A 22,646-nucleotide genomic window follows, 5' to 3' on the forward strand; every position below is an offset into this window, starting at 1 on the left:
AGGCGACGGTAGTTATTGCAGGTAATTAGGCAGTTATTAAACGGAAATAAATAAACCAGAGTAGAATTTGTACCTGAATGAGTGTAGTTTAATTAATTTTTTTCAGAATCGGGTAGGTTCAGTTAGTGTTAGGGTAGGTTAGGTTATGATACAGGGTAGGGTAGGATAGGGTTAGGTTAGTGTTAGGGTAGGTTAGGTTAGTGTTAGGGTAGGTTAGGTTATGATACAGGGTAGGGTAGGATAGGGTTAGGTTAGTGTTAGGGTAGGTTAGGTTATGATACAGGGTAGGGTAGGGTTAGGTTAGTGTTAGGGTAGGTTAGGTTATGATACAGGGTAGGGTAGGGTTAGGTTAGTGTTAGGGTAGGTTAGGTTATGATACAGGGTAGGGTAGGGTTAGGTTAGTGTTAGGGTAGGTTAGGTTATGATACAGGGTAGGGTAGGGTTAGGTTAGTGTTAGGGTAGGTTAGGTTATTTTACAGGGTAGGGTAGGGTTAGTGTTAGGGTAGGTTAGGTTAGTGTTAGGGTAGGTTAGGTTAGTGTTAGGGTAGGTTAGGTTAGTGTTAGGGTAGGGTATGGTTAGGTTAGGTTTGGGTGTTAGTATTAAGGTGAAGTATAAGCTGTATGTATGATTTTAACATACATATGTATTCTGATCACCACGTAACTAAAACACATATCAGAATATATACTTAAGCTTAATCTACCGACTATAAAATCCCAACATACATACATACATACATACATACATACATACATACCATGCAATATATTTATCTAGAGTGAAACCTTTCAAATCATACTTGGTCCTGTGAAGTGATGTGCGAGTTACGAACACCGACTGAAAGACCGAAGCAGAGGTCCAGGAACCACTCAACTCTACACCTTATACACCCTCACCACACAGCTCACTTCTCCTTACTACTGAGTGTCTTGTATATGTCTTTTAGCCACTCTGTTTACTGTAAGTGTCTTCATAACATTGGCTGATCTGAGTGAAGTCACGGACGGACCCAGTTATTTACGAGCCCAGTTAGTTACTCACAGACCCAGTTACTCACGGACCCAGTTACTCACGGATCCAGTTACTCGTGGGCCCAGTCACTCACGGATCCAGTTACTCACGGACCCAGTCACTCACGGATCCAGTTACTCGTGGGCCCAGTCACTCACGGATCCAGTTACTCACGGACCCAGTTACTCACGGACAACGAACGTACTTTTTTCTATAACTGACAACCGTAAAGAAAATGAGAAATAGAGAAATAATGAGAGAGAGATATGACAAGAAGGTGGGGGAAAAATAGTTGATAAATAAGGGAGATTATGAGAGAGAAAAGTAACTAGGAAGAGAAGCCAGAGAAAGAGAGAGAGAGAGAGAGAGAGAGAGAGAGAGAGAGAGAGAGAGATAATGTTACCTTCGGGAGGACCCAGGAGCCGGTGTTCCCTAACTGCCTTTACTAAACCACCCAGAGAGAAATCAGGTCGTGTCCTCAAGCCGGATATTACCACACTGGCCGGATATACCACTAATGGATTGGCTGAGAAGACTGACTGACTGGCTGGCTGACTGACTGACTGGCTAACTGACAGGCTAACTGACTGGCTGACAAACTGACTGTTGAGACTGCTTGACTGGTGATGAAAACCTTCTCTACTACAATAATTGACTGTTAACTGTTACCGCTTTAATGTTTTGTATTTCTATGTGTAATAAATTTGTGATAATTACAAGGTTATGGTTGATACAATAGTTAACAATACAATACTATACAATAACATACCAAAATATACAAAAATACAAAACATTCTAAAATCATACAATAATATACAATGATACAATTACGGTATACTAAAATAAATAAACTTATACCAATGTAACTGGAATGTGGTGAGCACTCCTGAACACTGTACTCAACAAGGGTCACTGAACGGCCAGATGCAACTCATTCCCTGATCCAACCCACAAAAAACAGTTCCAATAATGTTTTCCTTCATGTTAAAACAGATGTGTTATTTCCCTCACACACACACAGCTACAAGGTGGCCAGAGACTTCTAAAGTTAACATAAAGCTTTAATTTGGTGTCTTATTAAGTTAATATACAACTATAAAGTAGCCCCGTCATATATCATAGCTATATAATAAACTGTCATGTATTAGTTTAGCTATAAACATGAGGTGTTATGACTGGACTCGGTCATCAATGGATACAGCCAGTGACCCTCTCGTGTAATGCAGGGAATCTACGTGATTGGTTCATATGAGTAATAACGTCAGAAAAAAATTTGCTGGGAAACTTGAATGACGTCATGGCTGCACCCCTCAGAAAATAATGCAATGACTTATAAAATTCGTAGTCAAGAGAAACGGTCACATTGCAATACTAATAAAATAAGTCCTTAATAAACAAGTTGAACCCCTGACAATGATGAAAAATAACATAACTCGTAGATAATATTTGCCATCACCGCAACACACAGGTGACGTAAACAAACCTTGACCAATAAGAGAAGAGCTTGTGTGGTGACGTCAGAGTCATCTTAACCAATCACATTCCAGAGAGATTGGATCCGGTTCGTCACATCGCTTATTTCACTACAAGTGTTGATCACAAGGGCGGCTAAAGGTCCCTGTACCTCGTAACACACAAATACTGAACTTGTCTTGAGCAATTAAGTTATGTCTGATGTTGTATTTATATTTTGTTCTGTATCAAATAAACATATAAGAGCAACACTGACAAGACGTGATCCGCTAATAAATGTAAACAAATATATTATACGCTTTTTGTTGAGGTTTAGAAGAATATGAATTTATTCACAATGATTTATACTGAACATAAAGCCTTGAGTGTTAAACAATTACTGGCACTTCTGTATATGAACGACACGCTCGTTACTGTATATAAATACACACATACATAGTACACACACACAAAGCTGCCATAAAATATACATAACAAATCGAGTTCCAGAAAATATTAAATGGATAAAAAATACCTTCATCAAATTTCCCCAATTCAGTTTTATGGCCAGTATTGCCACCCCGCCCCCTACCTGGCCACCACCCCCTGCCTGGCCACCGCCCCCTACCTGGCCACCACCCCCTACCTGGCCACCACCCCCTACCTGGCCACCACCCCCTACCTGGCCACCACCCCTACCTGGCCAACACTCTACCCTACTGCCCCTACCCAACACCACACCACCACCTGGCCACACCTGGCCACCACCCCTACCTGGCCAACACCCCTACCTGGCCACCTACACCCACACTACCTGTACACCCCCCACCTGGCCACCCCCTACCTGGCCAACACCCCCACCTGGCCAACACACCCCCTACCTGGCCACTGCCCCAACCTGGCCACCACCCCTACCTGGCCACACTACTACCTGGCCAACACCTACCTGGCCACACTGGCCCCCTACCTGGCCACCACCCCCATTACACCCCTACCTGGCCATCTGCCCCTACCTGGCTAACACCCCCTACCTGCCACTGCCCCAACCTGCTACACCCCCTACCTGGCCAACACTCCTACCCACACCTACCTGGCCACTGCCCCCACCTGGGGCCAACACTCTACCTGGCTACTGCCCCCAACAACACTTACCTGGCTAACCCTCACCTGGCCACACAATATTTAACAACACCCCCTACCTGGCCACACGCTACCTGGCCACCGCTCCCAACCTGGCCAACACCCCCTACCTGGCCACACATCTGAAGGAGAGTGAAGTGTTGTATTTTCTGCTCTAAAATAGATTCGTCATGGCAGCTGACAGCCTGTATGTTCATAAGTTGTTGTCACTCACGAGTAAAAAAAATGTGTTAGGTGGAAGCTGCCGTCCTCTCCCCAGCTGGTACAACGTCTGGCTCACTCTGGCCCACTTACTGACTGTCATGTGTATGGCACCGTGTACTGTACTGAGTTTATGGCACCGTGTACTGTACTGAGTTTATGGCACCGTGTACTGTGCTGAGTTTATGGCACCGTGTACTGTACTGAGTTTATGGCACCGTGTACTGTACTGAGTTTATGGCACCGTGTACTGTACTGAGTTTATGGCACCGTGTACTGTACTGAGTTTATGGCTGTACCGTGTACTGTACTGAGTTTATGACACCGTGTACTGCTACTGAGTTTATGGCACCGTGTACTGTACTGAGTTTATGGCACCGTGTACTGTACTGAGTTTATGGCACCGTGTACTGTACTGAGTTTATGGCACCGTGTGCTGTACTGAGTTTATGGCACCGTGTACTGTACTGAGTTTATGGCACCGTGTACTGTACTGAGTTTATGACACCGTGTACTGTACTGAGTTTATGGCACCGTGTACTGTACTGAGTTTATGGCACCGTGTACAGTGATGTGCTGGGTGGGATAGACACGGCAGTACGAACACACAGACAAAACCTCATCAATGTAAAGAACAAAATACCACCAACGCAATAATAATAAGACAGGCTGGGTTGGTCTTCCCTCAGTTATCAAAATTTCCCTCACGTCAACAAAAGCTTCATTCCCACTTCTTTTACTCCCCCCCCAAGCATTACCTGACGTCACTACGGTGTTTCCCTATTGGTAATCTGTGTGTGTGTGTGTGTGTGTGTGTATATATATATATATATATATATATATATATATATATATATATATATATATATATATATATATATATATATATATATATATATATATATGTGTGTGTGTGTGTGTGTGAATATATAAACAAAATAAAAAATCGTGTTCGTCATGCAAAAATACATCACTCTCATTATGTTATCATTATATAACACCTGCATAATATACCAGTACCTATGACGTTGTTTCTTAAATTGTTACTATTATCCCCAGATGGACGATTCACCAGGCCTCTCCAACACTCACCTGACAGGACTGAACGACACACCAATAAGCACAATCCAGTCAAGTGACCACACACTCAGAAACAATTGACTTGTAAACCAGCAGAAATTCAAATTCCATGAGATCATCAACGATTTAAGCGTAAACAGCAAGAGAACATAAACATGAGTGTTTAAATATAAAGAAAAACATTTAGGCAGTCGTGGGGCGAGTACATCTTGGTTGTTGGTGAGCAAAAAGTGGACTTGTGACGGGAAGGTATCCGGGATGACTTCCCCTTCCCGCCCCGGGCCTATACGAGGCCCCTGCTCCAGTAATATTCTCCTTATATATAACTACACGAGTCGACCCACTAAACTGACAAAAACACCAAGTATGTTAGAGCTACACCTGACAGCCTCTTGTTAGTGTTTCTACGGTAACTCTTCCATCTCGACACAGGAACAGCGCGAGTAACCTGTGTTAGGTTTAATTCAACAAACATTAAAGTGAGGTAATAACAACACGTACAGGTATAAGACACAGCTGCTACACACAACAGATATATAGTAAAAATGTATTACTCTTGCGATCATCAGTGAAACTTGTCTGATGAGTGGTGGTGAAAGGAAGAGATGGTGGTGATGGTGGTGAGAGGAAGAGATGGTGGTGATGGTGGTGAGAGGAAGAGATGGTGGTGATGGTGGTGAGAGGAAGTGATGGTGGTGATGGTGAGAGAAAGTTGTAGTGATGGTGAAACATGTAATGCATGACTCATAAAGGCAAGCATGAACTTAGCATGCTTCCCAGTTGGGCACTGTAAACGCTTCTGCGCTTCACCTTGCACAGGATGTAAGGGGGTGCCCAATAAACTAGCCCCCTCCGGGCCAATCTGTAAATCTGTGAGGTACAACTTCGATTTGAACATGGGGTGACTTGGGAATGTAGTAGGAGTAAGGTAGGAGTATGGTAGGAGTGTGGTAAGTGTGGTAGGAGTGAGGTAGGAGCATGGTAAGAGTGTGGTGGGAGTGAGGTAGGAGTGTGTGTGTGGTAGGAGTGAGGTAGGAGTGTGTGTGTGGTAAGAGTGTGGTAGAGAATAATAAAATATAAAGCGTCATCACCCAGTTTGCCAATTTTTTTTCTTATACTAAGGAGTTGGTCATCATATAAGGGTGTGTGACGTGTGGTGGTGGAGACACGCCCTTAGTGCCCATTTTTATACTGTCTGTTTAAAGCTTTGACCTTGGGGGCTTAACTATTAAAAAACTTTATCCTTAATCAATTAATCACTTTAACACATTAACCTCAGCACTTAACGATCTAAAACATTAACCCTAACAGTGAACTATTTCAAACATTAACCTGAACATTTAACCATTTACAATTTTAACCCCAACACATGACCATTTATTTATAACTTTAACCTGAGCATAGAACCATCTATAACCTTAACCTGAGCACATGCTGTAACCATTTAACCTGAGCACATAACCATGTATAACTTAACCTTGGTGTCTTGCTGGCTATTGAAGTGTAACCTTAACCTCAGTGCTAGTATGGTCAAGGTTTTAGCTAGTGTGCTTCTGTATGGTCAAGACTTATCTCTGTTTAATCTCTCTCTCTCTCTCTCTCTCTCTCTTACAGTTGCATGGATTAATAAATTCTATCTCTATCTCCCACTATTATGTCAGCCATCTTCCCAAACACCTATAAATATACATATAATAAATGTCATATGTGTATCTACGAGCACCTGTATTGATTAGGCTATTGTTTCATTATAATAGTACCTGGACATAAAAAAAACCATATTGATGTAACTGTTCATTGATGTAATATCGAACATGAACAATGCAGGACTTACCTAAGTGTCACCTAATATTACAGTACAAGAGACATTTTCAATCTCCAACGCAAAGTATGCCTCGTCATAGCCACAAATGGGTGTTAAATCTGTCACACACACACACACAGAGGTTGAAGATATTCCCACTTATGTGTCACAGTTGTATAAAAAGAAGCGGCTTATATACACGCAAATTACTGTACTCGACACCGGACCTAAAAAGCGGCAGCGAGTTTTTTTTAAGAAGCAAAACAACGAAGGTTAAATTTCATACACATTTCCTGCATTAGTTGACGTTTGTCGACTACAGACGGTAAATAAAGCTTAATCTGTCATAAAGTTTGTACATGAGGGTAACCAAAAAATAAGGTATGATCTTGCCAACAACAGGAGGGTCATATACGTGGAATGATGATGACTCGCAGTTTTAGCAGGTTGCATGACGCTCCTCTGGGCGGTCGATGGTGTGAGAGGGGAGGAGCGCTTGCCCCAGTGGGACGCCCACACCCCAGGCCCCTGCTGACGTCACCGCTCCTCTGGGGATTCCACCTTACGAATTCCTTCACATAGAATATCTCTAACTTTCTTTCTGATAGTGTTATTTTCTGTTGGTTCTGTGGCTAGTGTTAACGTTGATAATTTCCTCATAGTTGGGTGGGTGTACTGGACCAGCGAAACATTCGTGATGATGTACTGTATAGTAGTGCTTCTCATCACATAAGTTTACTGGTGAAGTTATCCCTCAATGTTTCTTATGTGATGACTATTGCCTCTGTTGCTATTAGCCTTAATTTTCTGCTGAACTGCTGTCTTATATATTGCTAGTGCTGAACTGCTATTTTAATGGTTCAAGAAAGTTCACTTACAATGTAGACTTAGTCACTGGCTTCTACTCTGACACGAGACTACAACAACCTGATCCACGTGGCGAAGATAACTTGATTCTGATGTAAACTTTCCTCTTCGTACTGCCCCACAGGTGGAAATCCCCCCTACCCCCTCCCGCCCTTCCTCTCATCCCCTTCCTCCCCTCCCTCCTCCTCCTTCCCCTCATCCCCTCCGCCTTCCTTCCCTCCTAAACTTCAGTGTAATAACCGAACCCATAAACAGACTCCCAAACATGTACAAACATTCACCTGAACACGTGTGGGATCAGTAATGGCTGGACAAATGTTTATGTCCGTAAACGTGGATACCATAAATGTCGTCTTTACTCACACAAAGAAAAATATAAACAACAGACTGGTGTCATCTCTGATCCTTTATGTGGTGGCCAAGTGGTTACAACGCTCGTCTCTTGTCCTAATGGTCGCAGGCTAGGTACTCCGAGTCCACCCAGCTGTAAATGGGTACCTAAATTTACAGTTGGGGAAGTGTAAGGAGGTCGAGTGCAGTGTCACGCGCCACACATGGGCGCTTGACGTAACTCGTGCTACTTTAACGTCACTATGCCACCCCTGATGTCTCTATGATGTTTTTGACATTACTGTTACTGCCTGAGTGACATCCGTGACATCCCCTGCCACCCCATGATGCCGTTGTGTCATCCCCTGCCGCAGAATGTCAACCTTCATGATGGTTTGTCACGTGTGGTTGACTGTCACTAATTTACTGTCTCAAGTGTAATGATAAACTCTTCCACACGCTCGTCTGTCTGTCTGTCCGTCCCTCTATCCATCCATCTCTGTTCCTGATGATGATGCCTACCTGTCTGTCTTGGCTGGTTTCTTCGTCTGTTCTGTCGACGTCTTACCCCAATCTGTCTGTAGTGCAGGGCATGTGTGTGTGTGTGTGTGTGTGTGTGTGTGTGTGTGTGTGTGTGTGTGTGTGTGTGTGTGTGTGTGTGTGTGCGTGTGTGTGTGTGTGTGTGTGTGTGTGTGTGTGTGTTGTTCTTTATGGTGTAAGTCACTAAGAACGAAAGTAAATAAATTAGTAAGCATAATTAAATAAAATTACCCAGTATAAGTAAACAAATACGCAAACAAAAAGCAAACATCTAAACAAATAAGTAAGTTTCCACATACAAAAAACATTCGCCATTACGGTGAGCAGGACTCCAGCCATTTACAAAGGGGGAACAGCCTCCCCCTCCTCTCACGTGAAGAGAAACGAAATAACAAAAGGAATTTCTCTGGACGGACGGAAGCCTCGGTAAATCCTTATTGTGGGTCGCTGCATCATCACCCCTCAATCCTACCCTGGAGAGAGAGAGAGAGAGAGAGAGAGAGAGAGAGAGAGAGAGAGAGAGAGAGAGAGTTATCTGCCATCCAAACCACTATACCTCATCGTGAAGTGAACGTCACAACCCACAACATTACCACCACTACCTCCCCCACTACCACCACCACTACCTCCACCACCACCACCACCACTACCTCACCCACTACCTCCCCCACCACCACCACAACCCCCAACACAACCACCATTCATATATACACAGCACGTCACACAGGCAGGCACATTCATCTGCAGGAGGGCATGATTGACAGAGGGCTGGTTGAGGTGTGCTTGGGTCTTGGTGGTGGGTCTGGTTACCACACAAACCTTAGTGTTGATGAGTCTGGCCACTTGACTCACAGATGGCTCTCTCTCTCTCTCTCTGCTTCTTGGTGAGTTAAGATGTGGGACCAAGTGAGTGGGCACACTTAGCTTTGATTTTGGGTAAACAAACCACTTAATTCTTGTTACACTCTCTCTCTCTCTCTCTCTCTCTAGGTGAACACACGTCTGCCTGTCTGTCTGTCTCTCTCATGCTCCAGATCCTTCTCCCTTCCCTCATACATTTCCACAATGCAGGTAGGTACTGGTCCTTGGTGTTGTGACCTTACTTAACCATTATATATTGCTCCAGAAACAGGTAATGTATGTGCGGGTGTGTGTGTGTGTGTGTGTGTGTGTGTGTGTGTGTGTGTGTGTGTGTGTGTGTGTGTGTTACGCTATGTCAGGTTAGTTTAAGTTGGAGTTAGGTTATTTAATCATTATTTGAAGAAAAAAAAACCTGGGATGTCTAATCTTCAGGTGATCCCCACAACTAAAACCACTGTATTAAAATTTAATCACGAGAACTCCTACTTATAAACGAGCACCTAACTTTGCAGACGGGGAGGTAAAGGCATTCTAGTGCTGTGCCCGCTACTCATCCACCCCCCACACCTTCTTCACACACACACACAAGCCAGTACATCTCTGTGTAGTCCGGACGCAGCAGCTTCAGGAGGGTGTTTGGAGAGCTGAGGGAGTACTTCTCGGCGCCTGCCCCTCGTTATTCAGTTCCTTGTTGACATTAACACCAGGGAGATACTGACCTAACTCCTTCCCCTGTGTGTGTGTGTTTTAGGTTAGATTAGGTGTGGGTACAATGAAGACTAGACCTTCAGTACACAAGGAGCCAGACATTGTACCCGTCCACCTTCACTTCCCCAAACTATAAAGTTAGGTTGCCTGGCTGGGATTTTCCGTGATCGAACGCCTGAAATTTTGGACAGGAACCGAGAATTGCATTCACTTGGCCACCAGAATCCAACAAACACACACACACACACACACACACACACACACACACACACACACACACACACACACACACACACACACACACACACACACCGTTGTCATTGCCTCCAGCTTTTTATTAATTGTCTTAAATATTTCACAGGTAGAAACGGTTCCAAACACATCACTCGTATTCTACCTGTAATTAACTCGTATTTACCTGTAACATGACCTGAGAGCCGAAAGTTTACAAGGATACAGTGTGTAGTGTTGACCCGTGTGTGTGTGAGAGAGATCCTACCATTATGACCTATCCTTCACCATCTCACACCTCCTGTACCCTCACATGTCCTGCACCCTCACTCCCTCACCCCTCCTACACCCTCACCCCCCCCTTCTCCCCCACCACCACACACTGTGATAGATGATAACATTCATAAATAATCATGTTTATTTGTTTTAGTTTATTCTCTGTCATGGCTCTGTGCATTGTTGTATGTCATCAGCTGTTGTTGTTGTTGTTGTTGTTGCATCACACTCGTCTCTCTTGTTTACATAAATGAATAATAAATTGTGTGTGTTGGTTTTATTAATTGAATAAAATATATCTCCTCCTTTCCTCGACAGTGTGTGGTGGTGGTGGTGATGGGGTGGTAGTGATGGTGGTGATAAGGTGGGAGTGGTGGTTGTGGTAGTAGTGGTGATGGTGCTAGTGGTGGTGCTGATGGTGGTGGTAGTGGTGGTTGTAGTGGTGATGGTGGTTGTGGTGGTGGCGGTAGTGGTGGTGATGGTGGTTGTGGTGGTGATGATGGTAGTGGTGATGGTGGTAGTAGGTGTGGTGATGGAGGCGACACATACAGTATATCCCCAAAAGGAATTTATCACCTATCATCACAACATAACATAACAGAAAAGCCTCCCACAGTATAACAGCCTTCCACAGTATAACAGCCTCCCACAGCTTATAACAGCCTCCTTCACTATATTTCACCAGACAGCCTCACCATCAACCCACAACTTTTACACAACATTATTACTAAAACACTCAAGGTAACTACATCAAGGCAGGCAGGTATACACACGCGTCGGGTCTCAGCGTTGAGTAATAAGGACTACAACTGGTCTTATGACGTCTGCAAGCAAGGTCACTTACGCGCATGAACGTTACTCTCAGAATCTCCTAAACACACACACACACACACACACACACGGAGGTGACTATGTAAAAGAGTGGGAAAAGAAGGGCATTTTAAACTTAAGTTGTAATATATATATATAAAGAGAGAGAGAGAGAGAGAGAGAGAGAGAGGCAACTTAGAATACTGTATCATAAGGACGTGTGTGTGTGTGGGGTGCAGGATAGGCCAACTACGCTACTGTCCCCCGTCGTCCCACACACCTCACTACAATACACTGACTATAATCTCTACTCTACCCCCCAGAGATCACCACACATAATATATTTAAGTTCCTTCTCTGCACTTATGTTCCGCTACTTGTATCATTATTTACACAAACACGTTCTTTACGGTCTGCCTGGATGCTCCTACGTCTTCTTGTCTTAAAGAACAAAATCTGGCTCCCTAGACACGTAGTTAAGATGTGTCTGTGAAGCATAAGTGACCTGTCTGTTAATAGTGTCTGTGTACAACTTACCTCTTCTCCCCTCATCTCTCTCCCTCTACCCCCCCTTTCCCTCCCTCTCTCCTGCAAAAATCCAAACCAAACAGCGTCAAAATCTGAAATCTGGTCAGGTAACCCAGGGACAGATATATTGAAGGTTGGTACATCACACTGAGCACACAAAGAGGCACTGCAGTGGACAACCTTTACCTCCCCATCAGTAGAGTTAGGTACAGTACTTACTCTCAGGTAGGTAGAGTAGCCTTGAGGCGGGGCCCCCGGATGTGACCGAGAGACACTTGCGACAGTAAACGAGGACTACTGTACAGTGTATCCACTTTTTGTGTAACTTTCTAATTAACTCGGATATGACGGAAGTACTGAAGGACGGACGGACGGACGGACGGACAAGGAAATGACAATTAATATTATAATAACAACATACACGGATAGATGTACACACACACACACACATACCAGCGGCTGTAACGCAACATGTAGTGACACAAGAATCGGGGAATGCCCAATCACGAGGAACTGATTATATGTTAAGATCCTTCCCACTATTACCTGTGTCCTAATGTATCACCCGTGCCCTAATGTATCACCCGTGTCCTGATGTATTACCCGTGTCCTAATGTATCACCCGTGTCCTGATGTATTACCCGTGTCCTAATGTATCACCCGTGTCCTGATGTATTGCCCGTGTCCTAATGTATCACCCGTGCCCTAATGTATCACCCGTGTCCTGATGTATCACCCGTGTCCTGATGTGTCACCCGTATCCTAATGTATCACCCGTGTCCTGATGTATTACCCGTGTCTTAATGTATCACCCGTATCCTAATGTATCACTCGTGTCCTGATTTATTACCCGTGTCCTATAATATAATAGTTTAACCCTTTGAAGACTATGGTTTAACCCTTTGAAGACTATGGTTTAACCCTTTGACTAAAAAACCCGGAGACAGGTGAGAGGTAAGGCAGGTACAGACTGTAATTTACCTGTAGGAGGAGGGCGCCGTCTCTGACAATGACTCTGACGCAGAACTTGTGACCTGAAGTACCACAGGGCACCACCACGTGTACCTCCTCGATCTGTGAGTACGGCACCAGTGACTCCAACAGACCCGTCGACTGTAACGAGAGAAGATCATGGTTAGTACAGGAGTAGGTAAGATTTATAAAGGCATTGGTTACAGCACTGTCGATTGTAACCTAACCTAACCTAACCCTGTCCTACACTTCCCTCCCGCCCTTCCCTCAGTTTCCCTCCTCCCTCCCGTCCATCCCTCCCTACCGTCCTTCCATCCCTCCCCTCCCGTCCTTCCATCCCTCCCAACCCTACCCTCCCGTCCCAACACAGCGTCACCATCAGTATAAGGTAGGGGAGGAGGGCGGGCCACTATTATATATATAGTGTTAGGACAGACAAAAACTACTGCTGTGTTAAGGCCAACATAACCTCACCTGTCATTAGTTGTTGACAGGTGAAGCTGGCTTGGCTCTCTCATCTCCTTCTGTCACATTGATCATGGCTGTAAATAGTACTGTTTATGTCTTATCCCAGGAATTAAGTTATTTCTGTCTAGTATCTACTGACTCTATAGACCTCCATTGTGTGACGGTCGGACGGAAGGAGGGATAAAAGGAGGGTACGAAGGAGGGATAAAAGGAGGGTAGGAAGGAGGGACAAAAGGAGGGTAGGAAGGAGGGACAAAAGGAGGGTAGGAAGGAGGGATAAAAGGAGGGTAGGAAGGAGGGATAAAAGGAGGGTAGGAAGGAGGGATAAAAGGAGTGGTAGGAAGGAGGGTACAAAGGAGGGATAAAAGGAGGGTAGGGAAGAGGGATAAAAGGAGGGTAGGAAGGAGGGCACGAAGGAGGGATAAAGGAGGGTACGAAGGAGGGATAAAAGGAGGGCATGAAGGAGGATAAAAGGAGGTAGGAAGGAGGGATAAAAGGAGGGCAGGGAAGGAGGGGATAAAGGAGGGTAGGAAGGAGGATAAAAGGAGGGTAGGAAGGAGGACAAAGGAGGGCATGAAGGAGGGACAAAAGGGAGGGTAGGGAAGGAGGGATAAAAGGAGGGTAGGAAGGAGGGATAAAAGGAGGTAGAAGGAGGATAAAAGGGAGGGTAGGAATGAGGATAAAAGGAGGGTAGGAAGGAGGGATAAAAGGAGGGTAGGAAGGAGGGATAAAAGGAGGGTAGGAAGGAGGGACAAAAGGAGGGTAGGAAGGAGGGATAAAAGGAGGGTAGGAAGGAGGGACAAAAGGAGGGTAGGAAGGAGGGATAAAAGGAGGGTAGGAAGGAGGGATAAAAGGAGGGTAGGAAGGAGGGATAAAAGGAGGGTAGGAAGGAGGATAAAAGAGGGTAGAAGGAGGATAAAAGGAGGGAAGGAAGGAGGGATAAAAGGAGGGAAGGAAGGAGGGACAAAAGGAGGGTAGGGAAGGAGGACAAAAGGGAGGGTAGGAAGGAGGATAAAGGAGGGTAGGAAGGAGGGATAAAAGGAGGGTAGGAAGGAGGGATAAAAGGAGGGGTAGGAAGGAGGGACAGGAGGTAGGAAGGAGGGGACAAAAGGAGGGTAAGAAGGAGGGATAAAAGGAGGGTAGGGAAGGAGGGACAAAAGGAGGGTAGGAAGGAGGGATAAAAGGAGGGTAGAGGGGGGGGAAAAGGAGGTAAGAAGGAGGGACAAAAGGAGGGTAGGGAAGGAGGATAAAAGGAGTGGTAGGAAGGAGGGACAAAGAGGGTGGTGAAGGAGGGGATAAAAGAGGTAGGGAAGGAAGGATAAAAGAAGGATAGGAAGGAGGGACAAAGGAGGTAGGAGGAGGGACAAAGGAGGGTAGGAAGGAGGATAAAAGGAGGGTAGGAAGGAGGGATAAAAGGAGGGTAGGGAAGGAGGATAAAAGGAGGATAGGAAGGAGGAACAAAAGGAGGGTAGGAAGGAGGGGATAAAAGGAGGGTAGGAAGGAGGGACAAAAGGAGGGTAGAAGGAGGATAAAAGGAGGTAGGAAGGAGGGATAAAAGGAGGGTAGGAAGGAGGGATAAAAGAAGGGTAGGAAGGAGGGACAAAAGGAGGGTAGGAAGGAGGGACAAAAGGAGGGTAGGAAGGAGGGATAAAAGGAGGGTAGGAAGGAGGGATAAAAGGAGGATAGGAAGGAGGAAAAAGGGTAGGAAGGAAGGATAAAAGAAGGATAGGAAGGAGGGACAAAAGGAGGGTAGGAAGGAGGGACAAAAGGAGAGTAGGAAGGAGGGATAAAAGGAGGGTAGGAAGGAGGGATAAAAGGAGGATAGGAAGGAGGAACAAAAGGAGGGTAGGAAGGAGGGATAAAAGGAGGGTAGGAAGGAGGGACAACAGCAATGCAATACAGCTCTTCTAAGACGTGTAATAATGTGTGTGTGTGTGTGTGTGTGTGTGTGTGTGCACAGTACAGTGACGTCATCAGAGGCCACTTATTTTCGTATCCAACAAAGTTTCTCAGCCATAAAAATTCTGATTCAGATTAATTTCTGTTTACGACTTTTAATTCCGATGAATAAACTGTCTGTCTTGTCTCCCTGTCTCTCTCTCTGTCTATGTAATTTCTGTATATTTTTCTATGCTCTTGTCTGTATGTCTATATTTGTCTATGTCTGGCTATGGTCTTTGTTTATTCTACTCCATGCGTCTGTATGTTTCTTATGATTGTCTTGATATCTTTAAGTTGTCTGTCTGTCTATCTGTCTGTCTATCTATCTATTTAAGTCTATCTGTCTGTTTCTCTATCAAAGGACCATTCCCATTTATTAAGGTGAAGTGAATTACCAAGAGATGCTACCACCTCAATCAGGATAATTACCAGATGTTACCATGGCAACCCCGAACCGGAAATCCACCAGCAAGTGGGCGGTGATCTCTCTCTCGCTCTTCTTCCATCTCCCCTCCCTCCTTTTCTCCTACCATCCTTCCCTCTCTCCCTATCTTTCTTCTTCCCATCCTCCCACTCGGGTCTCTTCCTCCAGTCAACGCCCCCAGAGCCATCATGTGGTTAGAGGACATGGTTACCTTTGCTTTACGGCTCTCCTGATTGGCTCATAACAAAGACAACTGCTGAATAACGAGAAGACTTTGCCAGAGAGAGAGAGAGAGAGAGAGAGAGAGAGAGAGAGAGAGAGACGAACGAACGAACGAACGAACGAACGAACGAACGAACGAACGAACGAACGAAAGAAAGAAAGAAAGAAAGAAAGAAAGAAAGAAAGAAGTCATTATCTAACGCAAGAGAAGTGCGTCACGACAAGTCCTGTGTTCAGATAAAGGTATTCAAGAAACATCCTGTCACACACACACACACACACACACACACACACACACACAGAGGACTTGCTAAATAAACATTCATATACATTTAGGTACACACAACATAAGTCAACATACAGTACAACATCAATATACTGTACATGTAAATATCACCCAAAATTTTGTCACTTTTGTCTGTTATGTCGAGTGAGTGACAGGTGTTGATGTGACACTCGGCCAGGGTACAGTATACACTTATATGGACTCCAGAACAAGAGTCCACAACATCCAACAAGAGTCCACAACATCCAACAAGAGTCCACAACAACTACAAAGAGTCCACAACATCCAACAAGAGTCCACAACAACTACAAAGAGTCCTCAACATCCAACAAGAGTCCACAACAACTACCAAGAGCGCTGTATACACTCGGCCACCGCACACTTACTGAATTATAATGCAAGATCTGTATCACATTTATAACACGTTCACTGCCACTACATGAGATTCACTGTACCACTAAGATACATAATTAATACTGTACCTTAAGTGATATTTCCTCAATAAACTCACTGATTCTGTAATGTTCTGATGGAGTCAAGTTCCATGTGAGGATGTTGTGTGTTCCGCTAAGTGTGAGAAACGATCTCTTCTTCACCCGTAAGTTGTGTTGTTTTGGTCATCTAGTGCATAATTAAGTAACATAACACGTACGTAACAGTTTATTTATGTCAAGGTGAAGTTATCTCTCTCTCTCTCTCTCTCTCTCTGTTAGGGACGCCATAGTTTTGACCTCGAGATAAGCCCAGGATTTTTTGTCCTCCAACATTCGTATAATCTCGCCAGACCTCGCCAGACCTAGACCAACCTTCAGGGGCTAAATCTTCGAGGGTAAAACCGACCAGAACGGAAATATACAAGGTCAGGTGTTGTCAGTGTGTGTGTGTGTGTGTGTGTGTGTGTGTGTGTGTGTGTGTGTGTGTGTGTGTGTGTGTGTGTGTGTGTGTGTGTGTGTGTGTGTGTGTGTGTGTGTGTGCGTGTGCGTGCGGGAAGATGGTGTTGTGTGTTAGGTCAGGTTAGGTAAGATAAGGTAAGGGTTAGTTAGATAAAATTAGGTCAGGTTCATGTTAGGTTAATTGAAATTAGGTTAGGTTTGGTGAGGGAGGGAGGGAGGGAGGAGAAACAATATCTACCTGTTATCAAAGTCTGTCAGTATCCGGCACGAGTAAGAGATGCCAAGTGTAGCTTCCTTTGTGTTAGTCATGGTGTTATATCCTGCTAATTTCACCCCCCCCTCTCTCTCTCTCTCTCTATCTCTCCCTGGAACTTTGGTGATATTCTTTCTCACTCTCTCTCCAATTCTTATTTTAGCATCATCTCTCACTCCCTCCTACGTCAGGTGTCAGTCTCCACAGGTGTGTAAACAGAAGCACGCCAAGACCCACCTTCCCAAAGACTTATACACCAAAACCTACCAATACCTCGAGCTGGTAGTCCATTTATAGTCTCTGAATAATATCAAGGCCATTGTGTCTCTTGGCGTCCCAGCTTAAGACGATAAAAGTGTTCTTAAAAGGATCAAGACTTGGATATAGGGATGGATTTGGGTGTTAATTTAGTGATCACCTGAATATTAGCCCTCCACCTTATTTCACCCGATGATTAACAAACTTAACACAAATCTAAGCTAATTTTACCTAACCTAAACGTAAATTAACCTATCTTAATCTATTTAATCTAACCTAACCTAACAAGTGATGGTGTGGCCTCTATCTCACTGTCAGGGCCACACACTGTAGTAATAAGTGATGGTGTGGCCTCTACCTCACTGCCAGGGCCACACACTGTAGTAATAAGTGATGGTGTGGCCTCTACCTCACTGCCATGGCCACACACTAACTGGCTACCACAGGATGAGGTCAGCCACTGCCCACACAAGGTTAGGTTAAATTTATCTCGATGCTCTTGTTTTATAATTAACTTCTGAGGTGGGGGTGCAGTGGACATCCTCAATACTGACACCACCTGGCCACCATCAATAGTGACACCACCTGGCCACCATCAACAGTGACAACACCTGGCCACCATCAACAGTGACAACACCTGGCCACCATCAACAGTGACAACACCTGGCCACCATTAATAGTGACAACACCTGGCCACCATCAACAGTGACAACACCTGGCCACCATTAATAGTGATAACACCTGGCCACCATTAATAGTGACAACACCTGGCCACCACCACAACAAGCGGGACTCAAGACCTGACTGGTGGCTGGTGGTCATGCTCTTCCGCCTGTGTGCTGTTGTCTCTACCACCAACCCCTTTCCTCCTTCTCTTCCTCCCTCCCTTCACCCCTTATTCCTCCCTTTCTTCCTCCCGCCCTCCTTTCTTTTCTTCCTTCCTTCCTATGTTCATTCAGCCTTAATATTAACTTAACCTAACCCTCCCATGTAACGTTAGGTGCGTTGTGTTTAATCATCAGGTGAAAAAAGCAGGTGTGTGTGTGTGTGTGTGTGTGTGTGTGTGTGTGTGTGTGTGTGTGTGTGTGTGTCTCCATATTTCCGTCTGTTTCTCACACCTACAGTATTCTGGCTGGCATTAATGACAGCAGCGGGCGCCCGTATGCCAAGTCAAGGTAACACCATCATCACCCCACACAATCACCCAAATAATACAGACACTTTCCCCTAGAACACGGTAATGGCGGAACCTCATCTGCACTCCCCAGTTCCTGTCTGTCTGTCTGTCGCTCTTCTGTCTGTCTGTCTGTGTGGTCTGTTTCTGTCTGTCTCAGCTCCAGGAATGTACCGAAAGCTTATCAACACACTACATCACACACCTCCACCTGCTTGGCGACAACCTCTCACACCAACAGGTTTACACACACAGGTAAATTAAGTGATGAGGAAGATTCTGGTGAAAAAATTATATGCTCCAAGTGTGGTCGGTGATGGTGGTGAATTATTGTTGTTTTGGAGGTGAATGTTACCTGGTGTTACTGATTACAGGTGAGAGAGAGAGAGAGAGAGAGAGAGAGAGAGAGAGAGAGAGACTGTGTGAGTGTGTAACTGAGAGACAGACAGACAGACAAAAAAGATACGATTCCCCTAATTAATTTGATGGAAGGAAAGGAAAAAATTACAGGGGAAGAAAATATATAATGAAAAATCAAAGGTTAAGCATTAGAGTAACGAACACACACACACACACACACACACACACACACACACACAGAGGACGTCGTCTACATCACCAGTGTTCACTTAATGACTATATAAACGTCACAAGTTCAATTCCCAGCAGAGTAAGAGCCGCTCCTTCCCTGTTCTCTAAGAGCTTGTACTATGTAATGTTGGTGTACAGTACGAGGTGTGCTTGTTGACGATGGAACAACTCTACGATGGGACAACTCGAAATCCGTGGTCATGTTGTTAGCGTGTGTTCTTGCTGCCAACACCAAGCTAAAGACTCGACGTAGATCTTTAGTCTGTTTTTTCCTCTTCCCTTATTATCATGTTTAGTTCCGGGTTGAATTACGTTCTGGTTATCTCCCTCACTACATCCTGCCAGGCCCACTGAACCTTCATCCAACAGGTCACTATCATGTCCTCCTACAGGTCCCCAGGTCACTATCATGTCCTCCTACAGGTCCCCAGGTCACTATCATGTCCTCCTACAGGTCCCCAGGTCACTATCATGCCCTCCTACAGGTCCCCAGGTCACTATCATGTCCTCCTACAGGTCCCCAGGTCACTATCATGTCCTCCTACAGGTCCCCAGGTCACAGGTCCCCCAGGTCACTATCATGTCCTCCTACAGGTCACCAGGTCACCTCATGTCCTCCTACAGGTCCCCAGGTCACTATCATGCCCTCTACAGGTCCCCAGTGCTATCATGTCTCCTACAGGTCCCCCAGGTGTTATCATGTCCCTACAAGGTCTAGATGCTATCATGTGTCATCCTACAGGTCCCCAGGTCACTATCATGTGTCATCCTACAGGTCCCCAGGTAACTATCATGACCTCCTCCAGGTCCCTAGCTCACTATCATGTCCTCCCTACAGGTCCCCAGGTCATTATCATGTGTCCTACTGGTCCCCAGGTCACTACCATGTCATCCTACAGGTCCCCAGAGTCACTGCCATGTCCTCCTACAGGTCCCCAGCTCACTATCATGTCCTACAGGTCTCCCCAGCCGTCAGCATCATGTCATCTCTTCTTGATGACCAAATATCTCGCCTCCTATAGACAGACCTGACACGCGATAGGTCACCAGGTTACGTTCAACAGGTCACGGTAGGTCATGAGGTCATATTAGTCACTACATCACATGACACACACACACACACACACACACACACACACACACACACACACACACACACACACACACACACCATCACTCCACATTCATTGATTAGATATGGCTACTTAAAGCAGATCTGGCCACCTTGATTAGACAAAAGTCACATTAGTAGACATTGGCCACAGATACTAGGCAACGGCCACATACAGTCGACAACGGCCACATATAATACACAATGGCCACACTTCACACAGTTCCGACTCCTTCACCGGCAAAATGTCAACAACGTGTGCTAGATTTCACTCTCTTCTTGCCTGCCCTCCCTCTGTCTTGCCCTCTCTCCGTCTTGCCCTTCCTCCGTCTTGCCCTCTTCAAGCTTTACCAATAAAGCTATTAAACTAAAAAAAAAGGGGGGGCTGAAATCCACTAACTGTGTCGTAATGGCGCAGTGTGTGTCTGTGTTTGTCCTGAAGTTTACTACTCATCCAGTGTTGGTGGACGGAGGGTTGAAGGCGTAAGGTGACTTCAACGTCCACTTCGGCACGACGATCAAAGATGTCTGAAAGCAACAACAACTCCTTCGTGAGAGAGAATCATAAGACTTGAGACGGCAGAGGGCAGTGTTAGATGACGGGGGGAGAATGCGGACGGAGGTAGAGATTGAGGTGGGGTGAGGAATGAGGGTAAGAGATGAAGATGAGGTAAGAATGAGGTGGGGTGGGGTGGGGTCGGGTGGGGTGATGGGGGTGATGAGTGGGTCCAGGGTGGATGTTGGTGAGGATAACAAGAGATTCCTTCGTTCAGTGCCAGTGTAGGTTGACCGTGGCCTCACCCTGATCGACCAACGGTGTCTTCCTCTGCCTCATGACCTAACCTCCGTGCTGCGTGTGGGGACAAAACCGAATCTTCATCTTCCTCTGCTGGGACTGTCCTCTACCAGGTTCCTCTCTGCTGGGACTGTGCTCCAAAGGGTTCCTCTCTGCTGGGACTGTGCTCCAAAGGGTTCCTCTCTGCTGGGACTGTGCTCCAAAGGGTTCCTCTCTGCTGGGACTGTGCTCCAGCGGGTTCCTCTCTGCTGGGACTGTGCTCCACCGGGTTCCTCTCTGCTGGGACTGTGCTCCACCGGGTTCCTCTCTGCTAGGACTGTGCTCCAGCGGGTTCCTCTCTGCTGGGACTGTGCTCTACCGGGGTTCCCTAGCTGGAGTATTGGGTGTGTATATCTTGTTCACTGTGGAGATATGTTTACGTCTTTTTGTCTGCCTCTGACAGCCTGCATACCTCTGTTTGTTTTCTTTTTGTCTATGTCCGTACGTATGTCGATAATGTTTACCTCTCTCTCTCTCTCTCTCTCTCTCTCTCTCTCTCTCTCTCTAAAATTATAACGACTATATAAGGAAGCCGAAAAGAACAGTGGTTGTGTTTCATTTTATCTTGCGTTTCGATCTACCGTTTGAGACAACAATGAAACATTAACAGAAGCGGAAGTGAGAGACTGTGTGTGTGTGTGTGTGTGTGTGTGTGTGTGTGTGTGTGTGTGTGTGTGTGTGTGTGTGTGTGTGTGTGTGTGTGTGTGTGTGTGTGATCGTCATTAACCAAACCCCGGGACAAGAGAGTGTTAAGCGGCCTGTGGTGGTAAGGGTGATAGTCTTAAGTTATGAGGAGGGTCGACTGGTCTCTTGGGTTAAGCTTAAAGGTGTCGTGTCTTGAGCTCAACCCAGATCGATGCTTACTGTTGTTAGTCTTGAGTCCTCGGTCACGGATCTTGTAGTCTGGGTGGTAGTAGTGGTTGATTGTGGTTGTTGGTGGTTGTTGGTGATGGTGATGGAGACGAGGGTTAGGTAAGTTTGGTTAGGTTAGGTAAGTTTGGTTAGGTTTGGTTAGGTTAGGTTAGATTCAGTATACCTAGGCCCTGAAAGGTGTAGGGGAGGTGAGGTAAGATAATGAGGAGTGGGGTAAGAGAGGAAAAGGAAGGGAACGGGAGAGGAGGTGCAAGGGGGGGGGTGCGAGGAAGAGGAGGAAAGAAGAGGAAAGAGGGATGGCACTAAAGGGAGATGGGGGTGGAAGGGAAAAGGAAAGAAGAGGAAAGAGGGAAATGGCACGAGAGGGAGATGGGGGTGAAAGGAAAAGGAAGGGAGAGAGGGGTGGAAGGGAAGAGGAACACTTGCTGGGGAGTGAAAGTGAACAAGTAACGGAGTGTAGGAGGAAAATTTCATACAGATCTACCTTCACCACCACTCCTCTGTG

At 45.6% G+C, this 22,646-nt stretch overlaps 1 protein-coding gene across 3 annotated transcripts in view; it reads right to left on the bottom strand.

Annotated features, from left to right (window-relative positions):
* LOC121868892 (C-Maf-inducing protein-like) overlaps positions 1 to 22,646 on the bottom strand; it is a 103,617-nt gene that overhangs the window by 43,921 nt on the left and 37,050 nt on the right. For all 3 annotated transcript variants that reach the window (XM_042369893.1, XM_042369892.1, XM_042369891.1), the window contains exon 2: positions 12,822 to 12,953. In XM_042369893.1, coding sequence (XP_042225827.1) covers positions 12,822 to 12,953 — 132 coding nt within the window. The remainder of the gene's footprint in view (positions 1 to 12,821; positions 12,954 to 22,646) is intronic.

Source organism: Homarus americanus, unplaced genomic scaffold (assembly GCF_018991925.1).
Source record: "Homarus americanus isolate GMGI-L3 unplaced genomic scaffold, GMGI_Hamer_2.0 scaffold38801, whole genome shotgun sequence".
Classification (NCBI taxonomy): Eukaryota; Metazoa; Arthropoda; class Malacostraca; order Decapoda; family Nephropidae; genus Homarus; species Homarus americanus.